General features: G+C 34.5%; 1 protein-coding gene across 1 annotated transcript in view; it reads left to right on the forward strand.

The window, feature by feature from the left end:
• The window catches only part of LOC123311290 (irregular chiasm C-roughest protein), a 498432-nt gene that overhangs the window by 370819 nt on the left and 105395 nt on the right, over positions 1-22218 (forward strand). Inside the window, exon 6 of the mRNA XM_044895177.1 lies at positions 9075-9335. Coding sequence (XP_044751112.1) covers positions 9075-9335 — 261 coding nt within the window. The remainder of the gene's footprint in view (positions 1-9074; positions 9336-22218) is intronic.

Here is a 22218-nt window from a genome sequence, read left to right on the forward strand (position 1 = left end):
GATTTTTATTTTTTTTTATTATTGCCCACATTTAAATATTTTATTCAAAGGATAATTTCCTACTGTTTACGATCCTGTATAAAGCAGAGCTGTTTCTACAACAAATTAGTGAATTTGACTAAAAAAACTGCCAAACCTGGCCTGTCCATTAGACTACTAAAAAAAAGTATTTTTGAACCGACTATACATCAACATCAACAATAAGGTTGAAACAATTATATTACTCACATTCCCCAAACAATACAGTTTCATTCTTATCTTTATATATGGCATATATCTCACGAAATTTCACAATCTTTTCCATAATCAGGTCCCCCGGACAACTTTAATTTTACAGAATTGGAACTCTTTTATTGGCTTACGAAATAGTTATAGTAATGGAAGAAAATTCCTCTTGCTACATTGCTCCATATTGTGTAATTGAATGTTTAAAAAATCATGAACTCTCCTTGAATTTGAAAAGAAAAAAACGGTTATATGTGTTTTTAATTTAGACTCAACTTAGCTTTCCCATAGACATATCTGGTTGTCCAATGGAAATACTACAACCAACAATATTAAAGAAGGTACTAAATGAACCAAATTCAATTAAGTATCAGTAGCAGCAGTCTTAATGATACTTCAAACCGGACAATAAAAACGTTATCAAGGTTCTCAATAATAAACAACCTCACAAAATAATAGTTTCAAATCGAAAGGTCTTAAGTCTTAACACTTTCGCGGCCAAGTTCATATGACGAAAAATTTCCAAAAATTTTTGTTTATTTTTTGATATATTTCGATTGATAACTTCATCCTGGTTTAGTGAATATCATTTTTTTTTTCATTTGCATCATTTTTCACGAAAAAAAAAGCCAACGGTCACTGGTGACCGCTGTGTAATTTGTATTGCGATTGTATTGAATTTTATTGCGATTTTTAGTCAGCGGTCATTCTTGCAAGTTACAACTCGCATCAGCATATACATTTGATCTATGGGTAGAGTTAGGTACTCCCTAAAGCTGATGAATACTTAGATAGGGGCTTGTTTAGGGATCGTTGGTGAAAACGGGCATAATTTAGCCTTTAAGCGTTTGGCAATGATTTTGGTAAATAACTTATACATAAGACAGAGAAGGCTTATCGGTCTATAGTTTTTCAGCTCAGTGATAACGCCCTCTTATGAAGGAGTATTGTCATTGCGTTGTTCCATTGCGACGGGATTATTCCATTCTTTTTCAATCCATTTTAGTAGCGCATCTCCTCCAAGTTCAACAGCCTCTATCCCTATACTGTCCTCACCCGGAAATTTAATATTTTTCATTTCCTTTAACGAATTTTTAATCTCTTTCTGTGTTATTTTCGAGATATCTTCTGATCCTTGATATATTATCTTTTTGAACAGATGTTGTTGGCTGTTATCTGTATGTTGATGTTTACTCGTGTACAATTCGGCATAAAAGTGTTCTGTTATTTCTCTCTGTTTACTGTTACTACGCCTTGTTTGTCTTTCAGTTTGAATATCTCTCTTTTTCCATTGGATATTCTTGTTCGCAGCACCTTCATATTTTTGTTCTTTTCTATAGTCTGCCTTATACTATTGACATTTTCTTACATCTTTTCTGATTTCTTCAGATATTCTTTTGTTCAAGTTTTCCACGTTTTCAGAGATACTGAAGTTACTTTGTTTCAACACTTCTTTTCGCAAGCAATCAAAGTCTTAATAGAAAAGTCTGTGGAACACAATAGGCCCTTGGCCTTGATATTTGTCGGTTTCCATAAAGCATTCGACGCGGTAGAACTAACATCAATTACAGCAGCATTGGAGCAGTGTATAATAGATTATATATATAGAAGACTCATAGAATACATACACAAAAATGCCACCAAAACTGTAAAACTTCACGAGACAATAGGTAAAATTGAAATAGGAAGAGTAGTTAGACAGGGGGATACAATTTCGCCTAAACTGTTCATAACAGTTCTTGAGTACGCAATTAAATCACTGTCCTGGGAAAATAGGGGCATCTTTGTGGATGGTGAAAGGCTAACACTTCAGATTCGCAGATGACATTGTTCTTATTGCGGAGAACATCGGCAAACAAAGCAGATGCTTAAAGAATTAGTGCAGGCCTCATAAAAAGTCGGTCTGCAAATAAATGACTTTGAAACCCAAATAATGGCAAATCTTGTACTGGCACAAAACATCCCATTAGGCGATTCAGACGTGTACAAATACCTCGGACATGGAATACAAACACATGAGATAGAACGTAGAATAGGTTTGGGTTGGGCTGCTTTTGGAAAACTACGGGAGTCTTTTAGAAGTGATATACCCATATGTCTAAAGAGAAAATTGGATGAGCAGTGTTTGATGCCAGTTATGACATATGGCGCAGAAACTTTGACACTATAGCCCTTTTGCAACAGCCGAGAATTCTCTAGAAAATTTACTCGACAATTCATGCGCCGTGAATTCTTTACCGTTACATACACACTTTCGGTAGAATTCTCTGTTCAGTTGCATACAAAATAATCTGTGCAGTTTTCTGACCAAAATTTGGTTGAGAATTCTCGGCTGTTACAAACGGGCTTAACAAAAAGCTCAGCATAAAAACTAAGAATTGTCCAAAGAGGAATGAAGAGAGCCATGCTTGGAATTACTAGAAGAGACAGAATACCCAACATTACAATCAGACAGAGAACAAAAGTTGAAGACATAGTAGAACACATGACTAGAATGAAGTGGAGATGGGCAGGTCATATAGCCAGATCATCAAAAAAAGCCTCTTTGGATGTGATGTCCTTATTCACGAATGTACCGAGAGACCTCGTACTACAACTCACAGAAAAAAAATGGAGTTTTATATTTGCTTACATGGATATGACAAGAGAGTTATTCTTAAAGATGATATCTTCGATTTCGAGAATGCAAAAATCATGGACTACGAGGTGAATGGCAGAAGGAGAAATATCAGTAAAATGATTTATATTCAACTGAATAACACCGTGAATTACAGAAATGACACGCAAGACCTAAGTCGAATATATTCAAATTTATTGGACAGATACAAAGATTTTTCAAGCCCATGAGTGCGCGGACAGACCACATATGGTGTGAGTATACTTCGAGGTATACTTCATTCACATTTATTTTAGCAGTCGGTTGGCCATGAAATAATTTTCTCAAAATTTTGTAACTAGAACGGTGTAAGGTTGGCACTCATGAAATGTCGTTAATGTCATAACGCCGTTGCCACAACTAATATCAATTTTTATTACGAAAAAACCGAAATTATTGAAAAAAGAAACAGGGTTTCACGAAGTGCTATTTAGAATTCAGGTCCGCTCATTCAAATAGTTATACCCTGATATTCTAAAATCCACAATACTTCAGACGGTAGCGAACATATTCAATGTAAGAGAATTTATATAATGTTTCATCTGAATCTAAACGACTTACATTTCAGCTGAATATTTCCACAACAGAAAGATTGTGAATGAATAGGATGACAAAGACTTTCCTTCTATTGGGAGACCCAAAAGTGGTGGCTTTGATAATTTTATGTTTGAGTAAATTAATGCGAAAAGTTTACTACAGGAAGTTCCCGAAAATTGATTTTTCTATTTTTCATTTGACTTGTTCTATACATTGTAAAAAAATTTCTTAAGGTACCAATAAAAACCTAATTATTATTATTATTATATCAATATATAGCCACAAATATACGCGCCAGTTTTCCTGTTAATTGTTTATTCATGTGAAATTTCTGTCCAAAGGCCTTGTTTATATAACCCCCTATAAATATAATATATAATAAATAGGTCTATAAACAAGGCCAAAGGTGAAGTTCATCTTGACTTGAAACTTCCTTTAATTCCTTTTACATATATTAATGTGAGATGATTTTTGTTGAAGAATTCAACATTTTTGTAATTATCTGTTAATTCCTTCGGGAGATACCCATCCCCAACCACTGCATCATATGCATTTCATCTTCGAGTTATTATTTTTGAAATCTACAAATGATGTTAGCCAAAGAAGATAACGAACATTAACTCTCCTCAAGCTAGTGCATATTATGATATACTGATCTCTTGTATTTTCCATGCAAATAACTGGATTTGGTATGCCTTCCATCAGTTTGTATAAACTTCAATTATGTTCGTCACATATTTTCCGAAGAGATTCGACATTGTGATTAAATACGTAATAACAAAAAATTTTACGTAGAATGGGCAACATAGCGTTGATTTAAAACCCAAAAATGTTTTGACAAGCGTCATAACCCCACATTTTCGTACTATACAGAGTGGAATGTGTAAAATTTCCATGGCCAACCGAGTGCTAAAATAAAAGTAAATGGAGTATAGTTGCGAAATTTAGAACATGACATACTTGACTGTTACTTCGAACGAGGAAAACAACTTAAAATAACAATAAATATTTCGAGGAATTTTCGATCGTTTGGCGGATAGCCATTGTTCATGTTTTGCACCCTCTGTAATCAAGTTTGTAAACAACCACTGTGTTTGACTTAAAGAATTCGGTAAGATTGATGTTTGTTTATTTTTGTGAACTTTGTCATTTTATTTATATACAATTGTTGTGGTTCGACTGATGTACATTTCAATTTCTCTGTAGCCTTGATAAAGTCTAAATATATAGACGAAACGTCGGCTTACTTCAAATTGGTCTCTTTAATTCCAATAGTCCTATTCCTGTGAATCAAACTTCATGATTAAAGCAAATATTGTTTCGAAATTATCTTGGCTAGTGTAAACTTTTGTTGAAATTCGACAGTCTCCTCCGGAATCTCCCTGTATTAATTATTTATTAGTTAATTTTCCTAAACAAACGATGCACCTTCATGTCTCAGGGAAACCGACGTAAACTCCTTCAATAAACAACTATCACTTCAGTCTCAAAACTCACAGGAAACCTTTTCCCATCTCCCATATAAGGAGGCATTGAACTCTCCAAAGTATAGGCCCAAGGCAGCTAGCGTTAAAAAACATGTGATAGCTAACATCCAACTACAACAATCATTCGTAGAATCACCACTGATTTTACAGAAGTTTGAAAGGGAGTGCACAATATTTCCCCTCACTTGTAACATTTTCTCAAAACTCTACGTACATTCTATAGCAAAGGGGATTGTTTACAAGTATACCTAGTTTAGTTATTCCATAAACATTTCCCAGATATCCAAATATGAGGCAATGAATATTTTTATTCCATTTTGAGGTTCAAAGACGACATTATTTAACCCATAGCAACAAGAGTAAGTTCATTGACGTCTATCCATTCAGTTAAATGAATTCTTTTTTAACTCACCAGTGAAATAAAATGACATGAACATGAGTGGATAAACGTCATCTTGCTCTTGTTGGTATCGATTGAATAATGCCCTAGCAACAATCAATCGAAGCTATACTCTATTCACATTTATTTTAGCACTCGGTTGGCCATGAATTAAATTTCTCAAGTTTTTGTAACTAGAGCGGAGTAAGGTTGGCACTCATGAAATGTCGTTAATGTCGTAACGCCGTTTCCATAACTAATATCAATTTTTATTACGAAAATACCGAAAGTGATCGAAAAAACGAGAAGACAGGAATTCAGGAAGTGCTATTTAGAATTCAGGTCCGCTCATTCAAATAGTTATACCCTGATATTCTAAAATCCACAATACGTCAGACGGTATTGAACATATTCATTGTAAGAGAATTTATGTAATGTTTCATCCGAAACTAAACGACTTATATTTCAGCTGAATGTTTCCACAATCAGAAAGATTGTGAATGAAGAGGATGACAAAGAATTTCCTTCTATTGGGAGACCCAAAAAAGTGGTGGCATTTGAGAATTTTATGTTTGGGTGGATTAATACGAAAAGTTACTACAGGATTTTCGATTAATGTCATCGTAGAATAAGTTCCTGAAAATTGATTTTTCTTTTTTTCATTTGGCTTGTCCTATACATTGTAAATGTCTTAAGGTACCAATAAATACATCAGTATTATTATTATATCAAAGTATTAAGATAAACAGCCATAAATACGCGCCAGTTGTCCTGTTAATTGTTTATTCATGTGAAACTTTCGTTCAAAGGTGGAGTTCCTCTTGACCTGAAACTTCTTTCAATTCCAATCAAATTACTTTGATTGATGCAAGATGATTTTTGTTGAAGAATTTAACATCTACAACTGATCTCTTGTATTGTCCATGCAAACAACTGGATTTGGTATGCCTTCAATCAGTTTGTATAAACTTCAATTATGTTCGTCACATAGTTTTCGAAGTGATTGTGGTCAAATACGTAATTACTGAGTCTTTTACGTAGAACGGACAACATAGCGCTGATTTATAACCCAAAAATGTTTTGACAAGCGTCATGACCCCACATTTTCGTACTATACAGAATGAAATGTGTCAAATTTCCACGGCTAACCGAGTGCTAAAATAAAAGCAAATGGAGTATACCTTTCAGGTCCTTTCATAATTCTCTGGAAGTGTAATCATTTGAATCGTAATCAAAATTTAATAAAATTTTCTATACAGCACGTGAGTTAATAATGTTTATTCATTCATGTAACTCACTTGTTGTATGAATAACTATTAATTCACAAGTGGAATAAAATAGCATGAGCAAACATAAAATTTTGCTCTTGTTGCTATGGATTGCATAATGCCCTAGTGAAAATCAATCGAAGCGATACCTTTCATGCCATTTCATAAATTAGATAATTCTCTGGAGAGTATTCACATTTGAATCCTAATCAAAATGGAATGCATTTGTATATGCAGCATATGAGTTATAAATGTCCATTCATTCGAAGAAATGAACCTACTAGTCCTTCGGGATTCTTCTCATGAATGAGCATTCATTGAACTCACCTGCTATATAGATAACTTAAATATTATTTTCCACTTAACACATATTTTAATGTAGGTACCTTCTCATTTCGCGCTATTACGCAGTACTACCCTTATACAACCTAATATAAAGCCCCATGATAGAGTCATTCGGGGTAACTGAGCGCAGTGGGTAAGTGTGCGCAGTGCGTATATCTCGACTATGCAATGTATGAAAGAGGGGTTTATTTGGATGAAGCAAGTTCGCAGAATCGCCAAACTAGTTTTTCATAGGGGTGCGCCGTGCCACGTTTCTTCAACTTTTTATTTGCAATCAATCAAATTCACTAGTTTTCTTGTTAATTTTTAGCATCTCTGCAAATTCTTTCAGGTCCAAGTTCCGAGTCCGACAGTGTTAAACAATATTTTATTCGATCATGGGCATATTAATCTAAATATATAATACAAAATTTTAGGTTCTCTTAGCTGCTCAACTCTATAAGAACCGTCAATTCAAATTTTGGCTTACTGGGGAAAGTGTGCGCGGGTAAGTGTGCGCATAGATTCATTATATGGGCATTAGTTCAGTGAGGAATAAATTATGACATTGTTGATTTTCTTGGTTAAGACTCGATCAATATTGTCCTATTTGTTCAGAAAAATTGGAAGAGCCACCAACAGGGGAATGTATCAAGTGTTGTGTTCACCAAGAATTGTGGCACGAACAATAATGCACTGCTTGTAAAAAGGCGCTTCTGTATCGACAATAAACAGCATTTCTCTAATATTGTAACATTTTGATGACATTATTTTGTAATTTGTTTTGATTGTGTGGTTCACTAAGCACTGCGTTCACTTACCCCGTGAGGGTGCGCACACTTACCCGCAATACGGGGCATGTGAGCGCACTCCGACTTTCACCATTAAATTTCTTTTTGCGGAAAAAAAACGTTTTTGTTTGTTGGCTTTTTGATGTTTTCTTATAGATTAGAAAATTCTCTATCTTATGAATATGTTTTAATTTTCCTAGCTTCAATATTTGAAACAGGGTATGGCTTGAAAGGCAAAAGTGCGCACAGTTGCCCCGAATGACTCTATATTGGTAAATGATGAAATAATCAATATTTTCAATTTGCAGAGGGGATAAATGATATCATTCAGTTCAATCTTTTTGATCCGCTTTGGCTTAAGTTGTTTAGTTTTGTATATCTCACTTTGCCGGACAATTTTTCTGCAATTTTGATAGCTTCTTTTGTCAAATCCTGAGTACTTTAGTACTTTCCCCCCTTATCGATTGAACCTGTTATAGGTAACCTGCTCCAAGAATATTATTTGTTTTCGCAACAGATGGTCGGACACACAATATTATGATGTATTGAGAAGTATATCCTGCTATTATTTAAAAAGGTCCCGTCTGAAATTGAGACTGGCCAAAGTAATCTTTCTTTCGAATTCAATAAGGTTGGGATTGGAAGTTTTTGGTAGGTATTCACGAAAATTTTTTGTCCATGAAGACCCTTATGCAAGATTCCTCAGCACGTCAAGCTTCCATCAAAGTATATAGCGAGAACATATCCAATATCAATGCCACATGTTACTTCTACATTTTCGCAGTATATTATCTAGAGATTTGGTTGTTCAGAAACACAAAAAATTCCTATTCTCAACTGCCAAGTCGATTTACATGGTATTTCATATTCCATATTGGCTCAACTTAAAAAACATTTTATCTTTTTTTTTCTGGGATATTACTGCTGTGGGGCATATTTTCAGATATATTGTTGCACAACCGGCGTAATTTATTAAATTGTGTCCTGAAGTACTTCCTGATTATGCATATTATTAATTTTTCTTCAGGTACCAAAAAAAAATCTACATGTTGCCCCATATTCCTCACCCCGGTCTAATATGTTTTTCCGGAAAACGCTAATGTCGCCAATTCAGGACAATTTACACATGGAGGGGGATATGGATATCTATTACAAATTGATGGATTTATGATGATTCCCCTAGGCGGGATGGAAACCCCCTTAAGAATCTTGAATGATGATTAGGTTTTCCAGTTTTATTTCTGAATATGATTTAGTAGACAACGTGGCTTGAATTGACCATTTTTGTCTATTTCATAGGTACAGAACTCTGAAAACATTTTCTGATCTTCCATCCATTCAATTTTGTTTCAAATCAAATATTTCTGTCGGAAAAAAAACTAAATCACTATATTTATATTTTTACAGATGTGCCGGAGACACGTTTAACCGGCATACCAACTGAAGACGTAGAAGATCTGAAAGATACGGTTTCTATACGTTGTTTAGTGAACGCAAACCCACGAGCCTCTGTGATTTGGAGAAGAGAAGGACAAACACAACCGGCCAGTTTGCAGGAACAACTTCAGTTCAGTCCCGTCATTAGGGCACATTCCGGACTATATAGCTGTATAGCAAGAAACAAGGCTGGGGAATCCCAACCTGCTCGGATTCAAGTAGATGTAAAATGTGAGTAACATACCAAGCTTTTCATTCTAGATAAGAACATCAACAAATCCTGAGATGATCACATCCCATTTATGTCTTAAGACGTATGGCAGTTCCCTATTTTTCGGTTTCAATGTCAGCTCTACTACAGACATCTTCAGGATAGCAACTTGTTGCAATTTATCATCAGAGTGCGTGATCTGAATGAAAAATGACTGTGCCAAATAACGCACAAAATCCATATCTTCAGTGTTCGCTCTTTTGTAGGAAAATGCTCGAACAAGTCAATTTTTATTTAAACTTTTCTTATAATATAACTGCGGAGTCTGACATATGATCTACAGAAAGGGAGAGGAGCCGAACTTTATGAGAAAGAAGTTGGTTACTAAGGATGATCAGGTCATTGATTGCGTTTTGTTATAAACCCTTTTTTTGAGAGATATGAATTATTTGAGCTAATTGATTTCTAATTTTCACTTTTCTTTTGTATTATGAGGTCGATGACATAAACTTTAAGAATGTTTTCAAAGTTTAAAGTTTTTTTAAAGATGTTTTTGAAGTATCATGAAAAACACAACTTTTTCGTACAGTACTAATATACCGGGTGAGTCTTTGACTAAATATTTCAACAGTAGATTCTTGAGGTCAAACGAAACACTTTTTTTCTATAAAATTTTTTCGGCTCGGTTTAAAAGATATAGGTTTTTGAAAAACCATAAAAAATGTTATTTTTATCTCACTAACGGTTTTATCAAATGAAATGAATTTCGGAAAATAGTTTTTCATTTATTCGATTAGTCTTTTTCGAACACAAAATATCACTTTCAGTTTTCTCATTATGACTAATACGTAGGTACCATAAGAATGCCAAAAATTCCATGAACCCAACTCTTGAAAGAGAAGTTGGACGCTATCTAATAAATATTATAAGGTTTTTGAGTAATGATGTTCTAAAATATCTGTGATATTCGCAAAATTGGGTACTTTGACCGAATGCAACTCTTTTGAAAAGATCCACCGATGTATAATGTGATAGATTTAGCTCCTCATTCTGAAGGGAATTTGTTTCTCCAGAGCTCATTATGAAAACTTAAACTGGCTATATCTTTATATCAGGGCCGAATCGGAAAAAATGGTAGAGTCATTCGGGGCAACTGTGCGCACTTTTGCCTTTCAAGCCATACCCTGTTTCAAATGTTGAAGCTAGGAAAATTAAAACATATTCATAAGGTAGAGCATTTTCTAATCTATAAAAAAACATCAAAAAGCAAACAATCAAAAACGTTTTTTTCCGCAAAAAAAAAATTTAATAGTGAAAGTCGGATTGCGTTCACATGCCCCGTATTGCGGGTAAGTGTGCGCACCGCACCCTCACGGGGTAAGTGAACGCAGTGCTTAGTGAACCACACAATCAAAACAAATTACAAAATAATGTCATCAAAATGTTACAATATTAGAGAAATGCTGCTTATTGTCAATACAGCAGCGCCTTTTTACAAGCAGTGCATTATTGTTTGTGCCACCATTCCTGGTGAACACAACACTTGATACATTCCCTTGTTGATGGCTCTTCATATTTTTCTACAAATAGGACGATATTGATCGAGTCATAACCAAGAAAATCAACAATGTCATAATTTATTCCTCACTGAACAAATGCCCATATAATGAATTTATGCGCACACTTACCCGCGCACACTTTCCCCAGTAAGCAAAAATTTGAATTGACGTTGAGTTGAGCAGCTAAGAGAACCTAAAATTTTTTATTATATATTTAGATTAATATGCCCATGATCGAATAAAATATTGTTCAACACTGTCGGACTCGGAACTTGGACCTGGAAGAATTTGCAGAGATGCTAAAAATTAACAAGAAAACTAGTGAATTTGATTGATTGCAAATAAAAAGTTAACGAAACGTCGCACGGCGCACTCTTATGAAAAACTAATTTGGGGATTCTGCGCCCTTGCTTCGCCCAAATGAACCCCTCTTGCATACATTGCATAGTCGAGATATACGCACTGCGCACACTTACGCTCTGCGCTCAGTTACCCCGAATGACTCTATAGGAGAAAAATAAACATAGTACATTCATTCTTTAAACTAATACCCTACAAAAGAGCATGTTTTCAAGTAGATATCGACATCAAACCTAAATCACATATGAAAATTCAAACTATTAGTTAAAACATTTCATCCTTGGAATATATATACCTATATATAGTATGGATATTGCAGCAAGTACTACGAACGCAATTTTTGCTGTCCATACATTACTTTGTGTCTAGCTGCTAGCTCGATACAGCATTGTCTGTGTGAACTATCTCAATTGTGATTGGCGATACTAAACAACTTTCTCACACCGGTCTTTGGACAACAACAAATATTTATTTTACATTCCATGAACTTATCTTCCAAGATTTCATCTCTATAAAGTAAAAAACATTGATGAAAAACCACGCAACTGACTCAATAAAATCAGCAACAAAATATCTATCCATTTCTGGCACAAAAAATTAGAGTTGCCATTCAACGAGTTAACTACCTACCATTCTTCAAAGAAGCTACATGACAAACTTTTCTTCATACATGAAAAGTTGTTTAGTTTAAAAAATTGGACCTGTTCGAGTATTTTTCTACGCGATAGTTATTACTGCATATGTAAAAATTACTTTTTACTCAGTCTACATTTAGAAAGATATAACATAAATAAATGTTTTGCAGATCACATAAATATGTATATTATATACTATGTATAAGTAGTCAATAAAAAATATTTAGGAGTTATGACTCGGGATATCAGCTCAATGCAACAAAAAATCCAGATCGAAGGAACTATGATCGATTTATTAGGTAAGAAGTCAAAATCAAATGTGAAGAAATTGAAAACTTAGTAATTTATAGTTTGATTTCAACTCAGAATATGGCGATTTCGATGAACCATTTGGCATCCACTATAACAGGAATGAAGTAATGGAATACTCATTAAATTGTCAAAGAATTGACTAGTACTGCACTTCGTGAAGAATTGTTACCTTCTGCTTCTAGCGCTAGTTTCACGCCAACATTGCTCTTGAAAGTTGTCCATTCAATTCCTAGAAATTGAAATATTTTACAGAATATTCCATTCTCAACCAGTTAATTTCTGTAATGAAAAAATTTCCACACCAGAATTCAAGTCCACAAAATTGAATTTATTGAAAGACAGTGCATCAACGCCAACGTAAGCGTAGCCCTCGTTGGAATATTCTGCACTCTACTTATAATCTACTTATAATAACGTCAAAAGATGAGGTTACAAAAGGATACTATTCTTTCCTACGTTGATCACAATCTATGGATTCAGTTACTGATTATTGTCATAAATAATTCAGTATATGAAGTATGGTCAAAAGACTTTCAATTACATATTTATGGCTTCGGACTTCATTCTCCTTCGAATACAATAAAGCACTACTCTACTGACTATCCGCAAGAAGGATAACTCATTGATTGGTTATCATTATCATTTATTATTTCATGTTAGTAAGCTTTCTAGAGACGAAAGAGGCTTCAGGATATATTAAAGTAGTTACCTCCTTTCTTTCTGAAGGGTATTCGTATTTTCTTCACTTCCACTCAGCAATATTCAAACTAGCCCGACATTGAAACAAAAAACCTGAAGTTTTCTGATATGGGTTTCGAGATTTCGTGATTGAACTTTAATACGAGGTTTCGTTGAGGGGTAAGTTCAGAAAACTCCTAAAAAGTTTCACCTGAATCATTCAAAGAACAGTTATAAGGACTAGACCCTGAATGAATGAACATTAAGAGGGGTCTACTCCGTTTTAGTGGTCAGTTCGAAAAGAGGAATATGAATATTTTACGTCAGAAACCACTTATTTATATTGGGTTTTCATTATTATTCAATTCAATCAGTCCGTTAGCTCGAAAAGTCAGAAATTTTTTTATTCGTCAAACGAAAAAAAAAATTTTTTCCTTGAAGAATAAAGATTCATTCATGTTATTAACTTTCTATGAATTTCCACATGAAAAAATTTCTCGAAAAGTCTCGGCATTGGCTACAATTCGTATATTAGTTGAATTGAAAAAAGACGTTCACTAAGTGCTGCCATTTTGTCGACAAAAGTGGAAACTATTGTAGTATGCGTAACTTCTACTTATAGTTCGAGTGTTCTGGCAACACCCCACATTCTGATATTCTTTCCCCCTTTACGCCTTATATGGATGGCGAGAAAGTCCCGTGGTATAAACTCCTCTTAATGGATAATCATTTAATTGAAGAATTGAGTATTTGTTTGATATGTGATATACGAAATCCCGAATATAACTGATATGATACTGATAACTGATATGAAGAAATGCAATCAGGTTGGGACAAAATTTCAGCAGCGATTTTTTAGATGAACCGCAAATCACTATTCACCTGTTTCGATACACGGAAATAAAAACTTGATGAATACGTACATTATTTCAACAGCAGTCACCATTAATTCGAACGATTTTTGTATTCTTCTGCGAGTTCAGATCGTTGAAAGATATTTCCTTTCTGGAACAAACCTTGAGGGAAAACCAAGTCAGGATTCCTCCTTTATTTTACAGATAAAGTATTTTCTTGTGTAATGGAGGAATGAAAAAAAAATTTTCATATTAACCTATCATTTTCCTTTCCCGTTATCTCTGAACAAAAGTAGAAGAAAATCGGGTAGTACCGGACGTAATAATTTATTCTCGAATTTTTCCAAAAAACTTGGTTTGAAATGATTATTTCACCTATACTTTACATGTCCTAAAAAGGTACAAACATACACTTCATAAAATAAACATACATCCTTCAAAGAAAATGAAGTGAACATTTTGAATTTCTTCAAGACTAGCGGGTAACATCGGAAACGAAAAAAAAATTGTATATACTGCTGAAAAAAGCTAAAGTTCAACAATTATCACACCTATAATACGTTTGACCCTTTTTTTACGTCAGAGCATTCCTCATAGACCAATCCATTACACTCACAACCAGAGACAACCTGGGGTTGTCTCTGCTCACAATCCAGTCTTCGTAGAAACATTCATGGCAAATGAGAAAATGAGTTTCCTGCTCTCGTGTTCTCTCATTAGGATGAAAATTTTAGTTTCTGTTTTTTTTTCCAACTAGTTTCGAAACATTTTGATTTAAACTTTTGTTCAAGTCATTTATAATGGGGTGCAAGTGAGCACTTTTTCAAGTATTTTTCTTAACTGTTTTGTGTTCTGCAGCATTCGGAACTGGCAAGATTTCTTCGTGATTATCACAAAAATTTTTTTCGATAAATCGTTCATCAAAAATATTTTCTTTTTGATCATTGGTTTTTAACTTTGGTGAATTGTGCTGAGCATAAAGTATCTTGTTCGTTGATCTTTGTTGGAGTATTTTGGTTTTGAGAGATTTTCTAGAACCTAATGACTTCGGCATTTTTATAACAAAATATTGAAATTATTTTTGTCCGGTCATGCCCGACATGCTTGTGTCCGGTGAAACCCGACATGCACCTTGAAATCAACTAGCCATTTACTGGGGAGATATTTGATGTGCAGGGTATTTGTACACGTTTTCTTTCTCACTACTCATTAATACTTGCACTATGCCTAGGACACCATCTGAACAACTACAAATCAAGAGAAGAGAGGCCTCAAAATTTATTCTGTCCATGTGTCAATCACAAAAAATCACAATTTAACGTTTATTTCCTAAACGGCTAAAAATATCCAGGTCAACTGAAGATATGTTTGTGCTTGCATAAAATCAATTCGTTTGGCTATTCAAAGGAGGGAGTAAAATGATAAATCCAACAAAACGATGAATGTCCGGTGATACCCGCTGTCCGGAGCTATCCGACTTTCCCCTATAGTGTTTTCCCCACACATCAATAATTGGCTTTATGGAAAAATTCTCTACGAAATAGAAACGATAGTTTCTAAGGTTGCAATTTCTTTTTATTACTTTTCTGAGTACTTTCGAAAAAAAAACAATCGTGTATAACTCAATTCTATCCGCTACCATAGTAAGAGTGAACGAGAAAAAACAGCTAAGTATAAACAATATTCAAAAGTGCAATTTCTTGAACTTCATATTCCACCATAACCCACACTATTGAATAAAATCTTAACTAATGCTGAATTTCATCATCATGACACTAAGTTTGACTCTTTTGTGTATTATCGCAAGTAGAGGTGAAACCTGTTATTACTACGCTTCATTGGGTTTGCAAAATGGCGTAGGTATACGCTAACACAAATTTTCCACAAAACTTTTTAATTTTCGAAACTGACAAAATGGTCAGTGGATACGGTCATAACTATGCAGTAAATCATCTAGTAGTAGGGGAGACTAGGGAGCATTGATACATGGGGAGGCTTGATACAGGCTTATATCCGCTGTATGTAGCCGTTTTCAAAAGTATTATACTGGTGAAAACTATTCTCTGGCAGAAGGCACTACGTGACCTTAATCTGTAAGGCTAACAGTAGTTTGTTCGTGAAATATTCAACAAAGAGTGTTTCGAGGTGAGAAATTGTAAGTATTTATTCACGTTACCTAAGGGTTTTATGATCATGCATTAATTTTTCGGCATAAACAAACATCTTACTGGGAAATATGCATAAAACTACTTCATTTACTATTTTATTAGGTTGCCAAAATGTGTGGGTATAAAATGAAAACATAAATTACTTTAAAACTTGCTTTCAGGGAGGTTTGAGACATTTAGGGTGGGGAGGCCTGATACATGTATCATCTTTAAAAAATATTCCGGAGCTGGTTGGACAGGCCTACATAAAGGCGTTTTTACCATCCAACCTACCTTCTGAACATGTTTCTGCACCTACGGGACCAAAGCAAACCAATATCATTGCTGACCTACCTACTGATCTACTAATTCTGGATCAGGCGTCAGGTGTGCTCGCAATGGTGCCACGAAGAATGTGACCGTGTTAGAAATGGCACAAAAATGTTTATATATGACATTTGCAAGTGATAACAATGGGGCTTATATTTTCAGTTTATGTGTCTCATGCCTCCCAGTACACCGTATCAATCCTCCCATATGTGGGGAGGCTTGAGACAGTTTGCATGTTTTTGTGTTCAACGTTTTGTACAGAATATTATGTTTATGTTTTGAGAATTCTATATTTATTTCGTTGAACGATTAATCGAAGAATTATATAATGTTATAAAAATCCTGTTTCTTCATATGATTCATTTTACAGAACTAAATATTCCAAAAACGTATCAACCCTTCCCAGTCTCCCCTACCAAATGACTATACAGATTTTCGAAAGTTTTATCGAAAATGGATCATTAAAGCTTGAACTCAAAAGAAAGACCACCAAGGTACCTATATCGTTTAAAGGTATTCCTTTGTTCTTTGGACCGACTTTATCAGTTATCATATTGCACTATTTGGCAGCAGAATTTTTTAACACTGATGCCTAAGAAACAGAATTGACATATTATGAATGACTAAATAATAAATTCACTGGTCCATAAATTAATGTCTTCATTGTCCACCGAAGGAATCTGAAACTTATAGAATTCGCAAAAACTGCGTTTCTGAATACAGAGAAAGAATTCAACATATACTTGAATGATAGAAGTCGTCATATACAAGGTGTCCTACGGTGGGTGGCCTTTTAAACGTTTACAGAGAACGGATCATAGGATTGTTCTTAAAATTTTGATAATAGGGTTTACGCTTCTGATCTAAATGACTAAAATGTTTTCAATGTGGCGAAATTGCCGCTTATACAAAAAAATATTACAAACTTCTTTATTTCAAAGGGACACCCTATTAATTTTTACTTTTTCCGCTTCTCTATTCCCATCCGAGTATTTTTCTCTAGCACTTCCCCATCCTTATTCCTGATACTTTGGGCGATTTTAGCAGACTTCCACGAAAAACATGCCAAAAACATGGATCCAATAAATTATGCATCGAAAAGATATTTTATTTTTGCTGAAATAAATATAATTTGTGATTTGCAGAATTATTTGTTTTTTCACTGTAAACAAAAACGGCAAAACCTTATTTTTTCAAATGGGACTTCCTACTTTCTATCTGTTATTCTCAGAGAAAACCAAAATACGCATCTAATGATGTATCATTTTCCTACACGACAACCTCATGGTTTCGGAGCAAAAGTAAAATTTCTAGTCAGGGTTTTCAGGGTACCACTTTTGTTGTGTTTTTTAGATAAACTTAGCAAGGCTTCTGAAAATCCTCAGAAATTTGACTTTATTAACAGAACCATGAGGTTTTCCTATAGAAACAAGTTACATTTTTAGATTTGGTCTTCTCTGAAAGTGTTTACTAACATATCAGGTCACAAAAACGAGATATCACTTGAATTTTGAATATACACAGGGTTTTGACTCGTACAAATATTTTAATAGTAGATTCTAGAGGTCAAAAGAAAACACTTTTTTCCTATAACATTTTTTCCAATTCAGCCCTGATAAAAAGATACAGCCATTTTAAGTTTTCATAATGAGCTGTGCCACCTTTGGAGAAACACAATTCTCTTCAGAATAACAAGCTAATTCTATGACACTACACATCTGTGGATCTCTCAAAAAAAGTTACATTCAAAGTACCCAATTCTCCGAATATCGTATTTTTTCATTTTTGAATATCAAATTACACTAAAACAGCTCATTATACGAGAAAATATGAAGAATCCTTTTATTTTACAAAACGTTCAAATATTCATTAAAAGGCGTCATCTTAAGGAAACTGGAAGACGTGGGTGATATCTTGTGTACGAAAAATATTCATCAAATAAATTAAAAACTATATTCCGAAATTCATTTCATTCGATGAAACCTTTTGTGAGATAGAACTAAAAATAAATTTTTTTATGGTTTTTCAACAGTCTGTCAGCGGGTTTCATAAAACTTTGATTGTCCGATCAACGATTTGACATTACTCGATTTCTAAAACGAAATCACTGAAACATTTTAATTCCTGAATATATCGAAGAAGTAGCAATTGATAATAATTTAATGGAAGTAGGAACATCTTAATTTGATGCGAGAATGATAATCTGAATGATAATGATTCAATTATCGATTAAAAACAAATTGACGTCTATACGTCAATCAAGCGTTGATTCCCCGATCAAGCTTTATGAAACCCGGGCTGTATCTTTCAAACCGAGACGATTCGGAAAAAATGTCATCGAAAAAAGCGTTTCTTTTGGCCTCAATAATCTACTGTTAAAATATTTGGACGAGTCAAAGACTCACCCTGTATGTGACTTGATGAAAATCCATAATTATTGGAGTAACCACCATTCTTCGTTTCTCTGAAAAAGAGCTAGGAAATGTGTCTTCAGTTTTCTTCTAGCTCTCAAAGTTCTCGAGATCCCCTCAGTGGACAAAGAATTTTGCCCACCCTGTACGGTCGGGCACTCTTCTATATTATTTCGCGTTCTAAGAGCGTTGTGAATTTGTTAAATTCAGATGGAATATTTTAGAAATATGATTACATCTCCTCGATATCATAAACTAGAGTAGTGAAAGCCTTCAGTAATATCTTATATTATTTCTCTGATAATATGACCAATAAAATGTCTTCATAACAATTTCCCTATAAAATTTGTCGAATCGCTTTTTGTTATTAGCCGACAAGTTCTCCGTCTTCATCTCTACCTTTCCACCTATAGAGAAAGCTGTCAACGTCAATATAAAACGAAATATTGTCTCATAAACGTCCGAATTGCCTGGCGAAAATAGCATAGGCATATGGCGGAGAAACCTTTTCAACCGCACAATTCGAAAATATAACCCTCATTCGGGAACATATTCCACCCATGCCCGCTGAAAATATCTCTGAATGGATTGGACAGCTCAGAAGATATTCCGAATTTACTTAGGTATTCTCGAAATTCAAATATGGCTAGAGATATACAAATTGTGGCTTTCATCGATAATCTTCTGAGGAGTGTCAAATACTAATATGCAATATGCTGTTTGAAGAAAAACCCCCAAGCCATTAAGGATATTACGATCCGATAGTTATGAGGATGTATTGATATCTAGTTAGCCTAGACTAGTTCCATGAATAAAAAAATATATTGCGAAATATACATAACGAACAATAAGTCATTAGAAGTAGAAGTGCCAATGTGAAATTTGAGGTCAAAAAAGTAAACCAGAGTTACGCAATAAATTAAAAGACAGAAGATGTCCACCGAAATTGTGAAAATCGAAAAATTGGAGTATCGGGCCATCATCAAGTACCTTTATTTAAAAGGGTAAAGAGGTAAGAAGATTTACGAAGATATACTTAATACCCTTGGTGATCAATGTCCTTCGAATGCGACCTTGAAAAATTGTACTGCACGCTTCAAAAGAGGTAAATTTTCCATTGAAGATGATGACCGATCGGGAAGGCCAGTTTCTGTGTCAATCCCCGAAAATATCGGTGCAATTCGTGACATGATTTTATCAGACCGTCGAATTGGGCTAAAACAGATATGTTTTCGTATGAAATATTCAGTGCTTGAAGCACTGAATATTTCATACGAACGCGTTCATCGCATAGTTCACGTCAATTTGGACATGAGAAAAATTGCTGCAAAATGGATACCCAAATGTTTGACTGTGGACCAAAAGTGTGCAAGGATAGAAGCATCGCGTTCGATGTGTGCTCAATTTTAAAACCATTCAGACTTCGACAACCGAATTGTTACTATGGATGAGACTTTGGTACATTTCTACGATCCAGAAACAAAGCAACAATCGATGGAATGGCGACACTCTGGTTCTTCAAAACCTAAGAAGTTTCGTGTCCAAAAATCTGCTAGAAATGTTCTTGCTTCAGTTTTTTGTTATTTCCATGGAATAATCATGATTGAAATTTTATATAAGGGTAGAACAATAACTAGAGATTACTATTCGACATTGCTGACCACTCTACGGAAAAAAATTTAAGAGAAAAGACGCGGAAAGGTATCCAAAGGATCAGGGATCGTTGATGAGTTGCTCATCAATGTTTCGGTCTAATTTAATTCCTCTATATATATATATATATATATATATATTCTTTTGAAAAAGAGTGTTACAAACTTTCACAATCTGAAAAACAATGAAGCGGGTGTAAAGAAATGGCAACAAGAGACAGATCCTAAAAACCTGTTCCTCGTTCCAGATCTCAGTATAAGCAGAGGAAAAATGTCAACGGGGTACCATACATATCTTCGTATGATAAATGAAAAAACAGAGATAAAAACCTCAGAAAAAACTCTCTGTTTGCCCGTATAAGTGTAAGGATGATGTATTTGTGTAAAGAATAAGCTGATATTATTATATTGAAGGACATCTTCTTCATATGACAAAATCCAAAAACTTCCTCTCATTCTTTCTACTATGATGGTTGACGAAGAATAATCTGAAAAAAAAAAGAAAGAAAAAAAAACGAGAGGGGTATTGAATTTTATATTACTCATTAAATAATTTTGAAATTTGTAACCCATCTCAAAAAAGAATCGGTCACCGAATGAATACTTTCGAAACCACCCTGAAAATGATATATTCTACAACTCTTCACCAAGTGGTCTATAGTTTCTTCTTCTGCGCCACACTCACATCTTGGACTATCAACAGCATTCCACCTAAAGAGCATGCTATTACACCGACCATGGCCAGTCCTCAGTCGATTTAGTGTACACCAAATTTTTCTAGGAAGATCAAAGCCAGGAACTTTTTTTTTCCTCTATCCCAAATTATCTCAATTGTATTTCCAATTGATTTTTTTATCAGAAATAATCCCTTTTAGTTAGTAGTAGTAAAGATAACAAAGGTAATATGTATGATGATAGTTGCAGGGAAATGGAATTCCCATAGTTTTGAGAGCCACTAGAACATAGAGCAACGAGCATACAAATTAGGTGCATAGTTGGTTGTGGGAATGTGTAAATTATGATGGTTACATCCAGAGATTATCTATTCTATTCAAAGTTTTCACACTTCCCTAGAAACTTTCCGAATGTTGGGCATTTCTCACATGTGTTCCGAATACCACTAGAGTTCTCCTTAATCGATAGCCAGGTAAACGTAATTATATAACTTCAACAGGAGTTCCGAAGGAATTCCTCTCCAAAATTGACCCGACATTTACCGCATCTGTTCCCCGCGTTATCAAACATTCGTATGCGAGCGTGACAACCCAGACTGCAATTATCATTAGCCGGATTCGGCAATGTGGAAGTATAGGTACACAGTGTTCTACCTATGGGGCCGAATTTCAGTAATAACCTGAGCACTCTCAAGACTGTGCGGAAGTCCTAAATCGTATCAACGAGATTGGGGTAAATCAGATGATGTTTGTCAATATGGACTGAATGTTTATCGTTGCGCATGTTGGATTATCGCGAACAAATATTTTGCTAAGTGCAGTACACTATTATAATGTGATAGAGATATAGTCGTGGTTGAGATTATCATGTTTACTATTAGGTTTTCATACCTGCTCTCCCAGTGGATTCATACTCCTCGTCAAATTTGTTGTGAAATCCAACTAGAAATGTAAATAACAAAAAAAATATGCGCAGACATAGACTGTTATGAGAATGTATACAGGATGCCTCCCGATGTAACTTTCATTAGATATTTCGGAAAAGCGCAACGTACGATAAATCTGAAAATTTCATTGCATGGATAGTGACATTTGTTGTATCAATCCAAAATATTTTCAGCTACGGAAAATTACCTTCAACTCTGCTTACCCTAAACAGGATCTCTAGTAAACCCTATCTATACAATATTGAAAGTGGTAATAAACTAGGTCATGGCTATATCTTCAAAATCGGGGGTATTCAGATTTTGTATAAAATCAACATAGTGGCCTGTTGTAGATGGCATAGCAA

The sequence above is a fragment of the Coccinella septempunctata genome, chromosome 1 (genome assembly GCF_907165205.1).
Source record: "Coccinella septempunctata chromosome 1, icCocSept1.1, whole genome shotgun sequence".
Lineage (NCBI taxonomy): Eukaryota > Metazoa > Arthropoda > Insecta > Coleoptera > Coccinellidae > Coccinella > Coccinella septempunctata.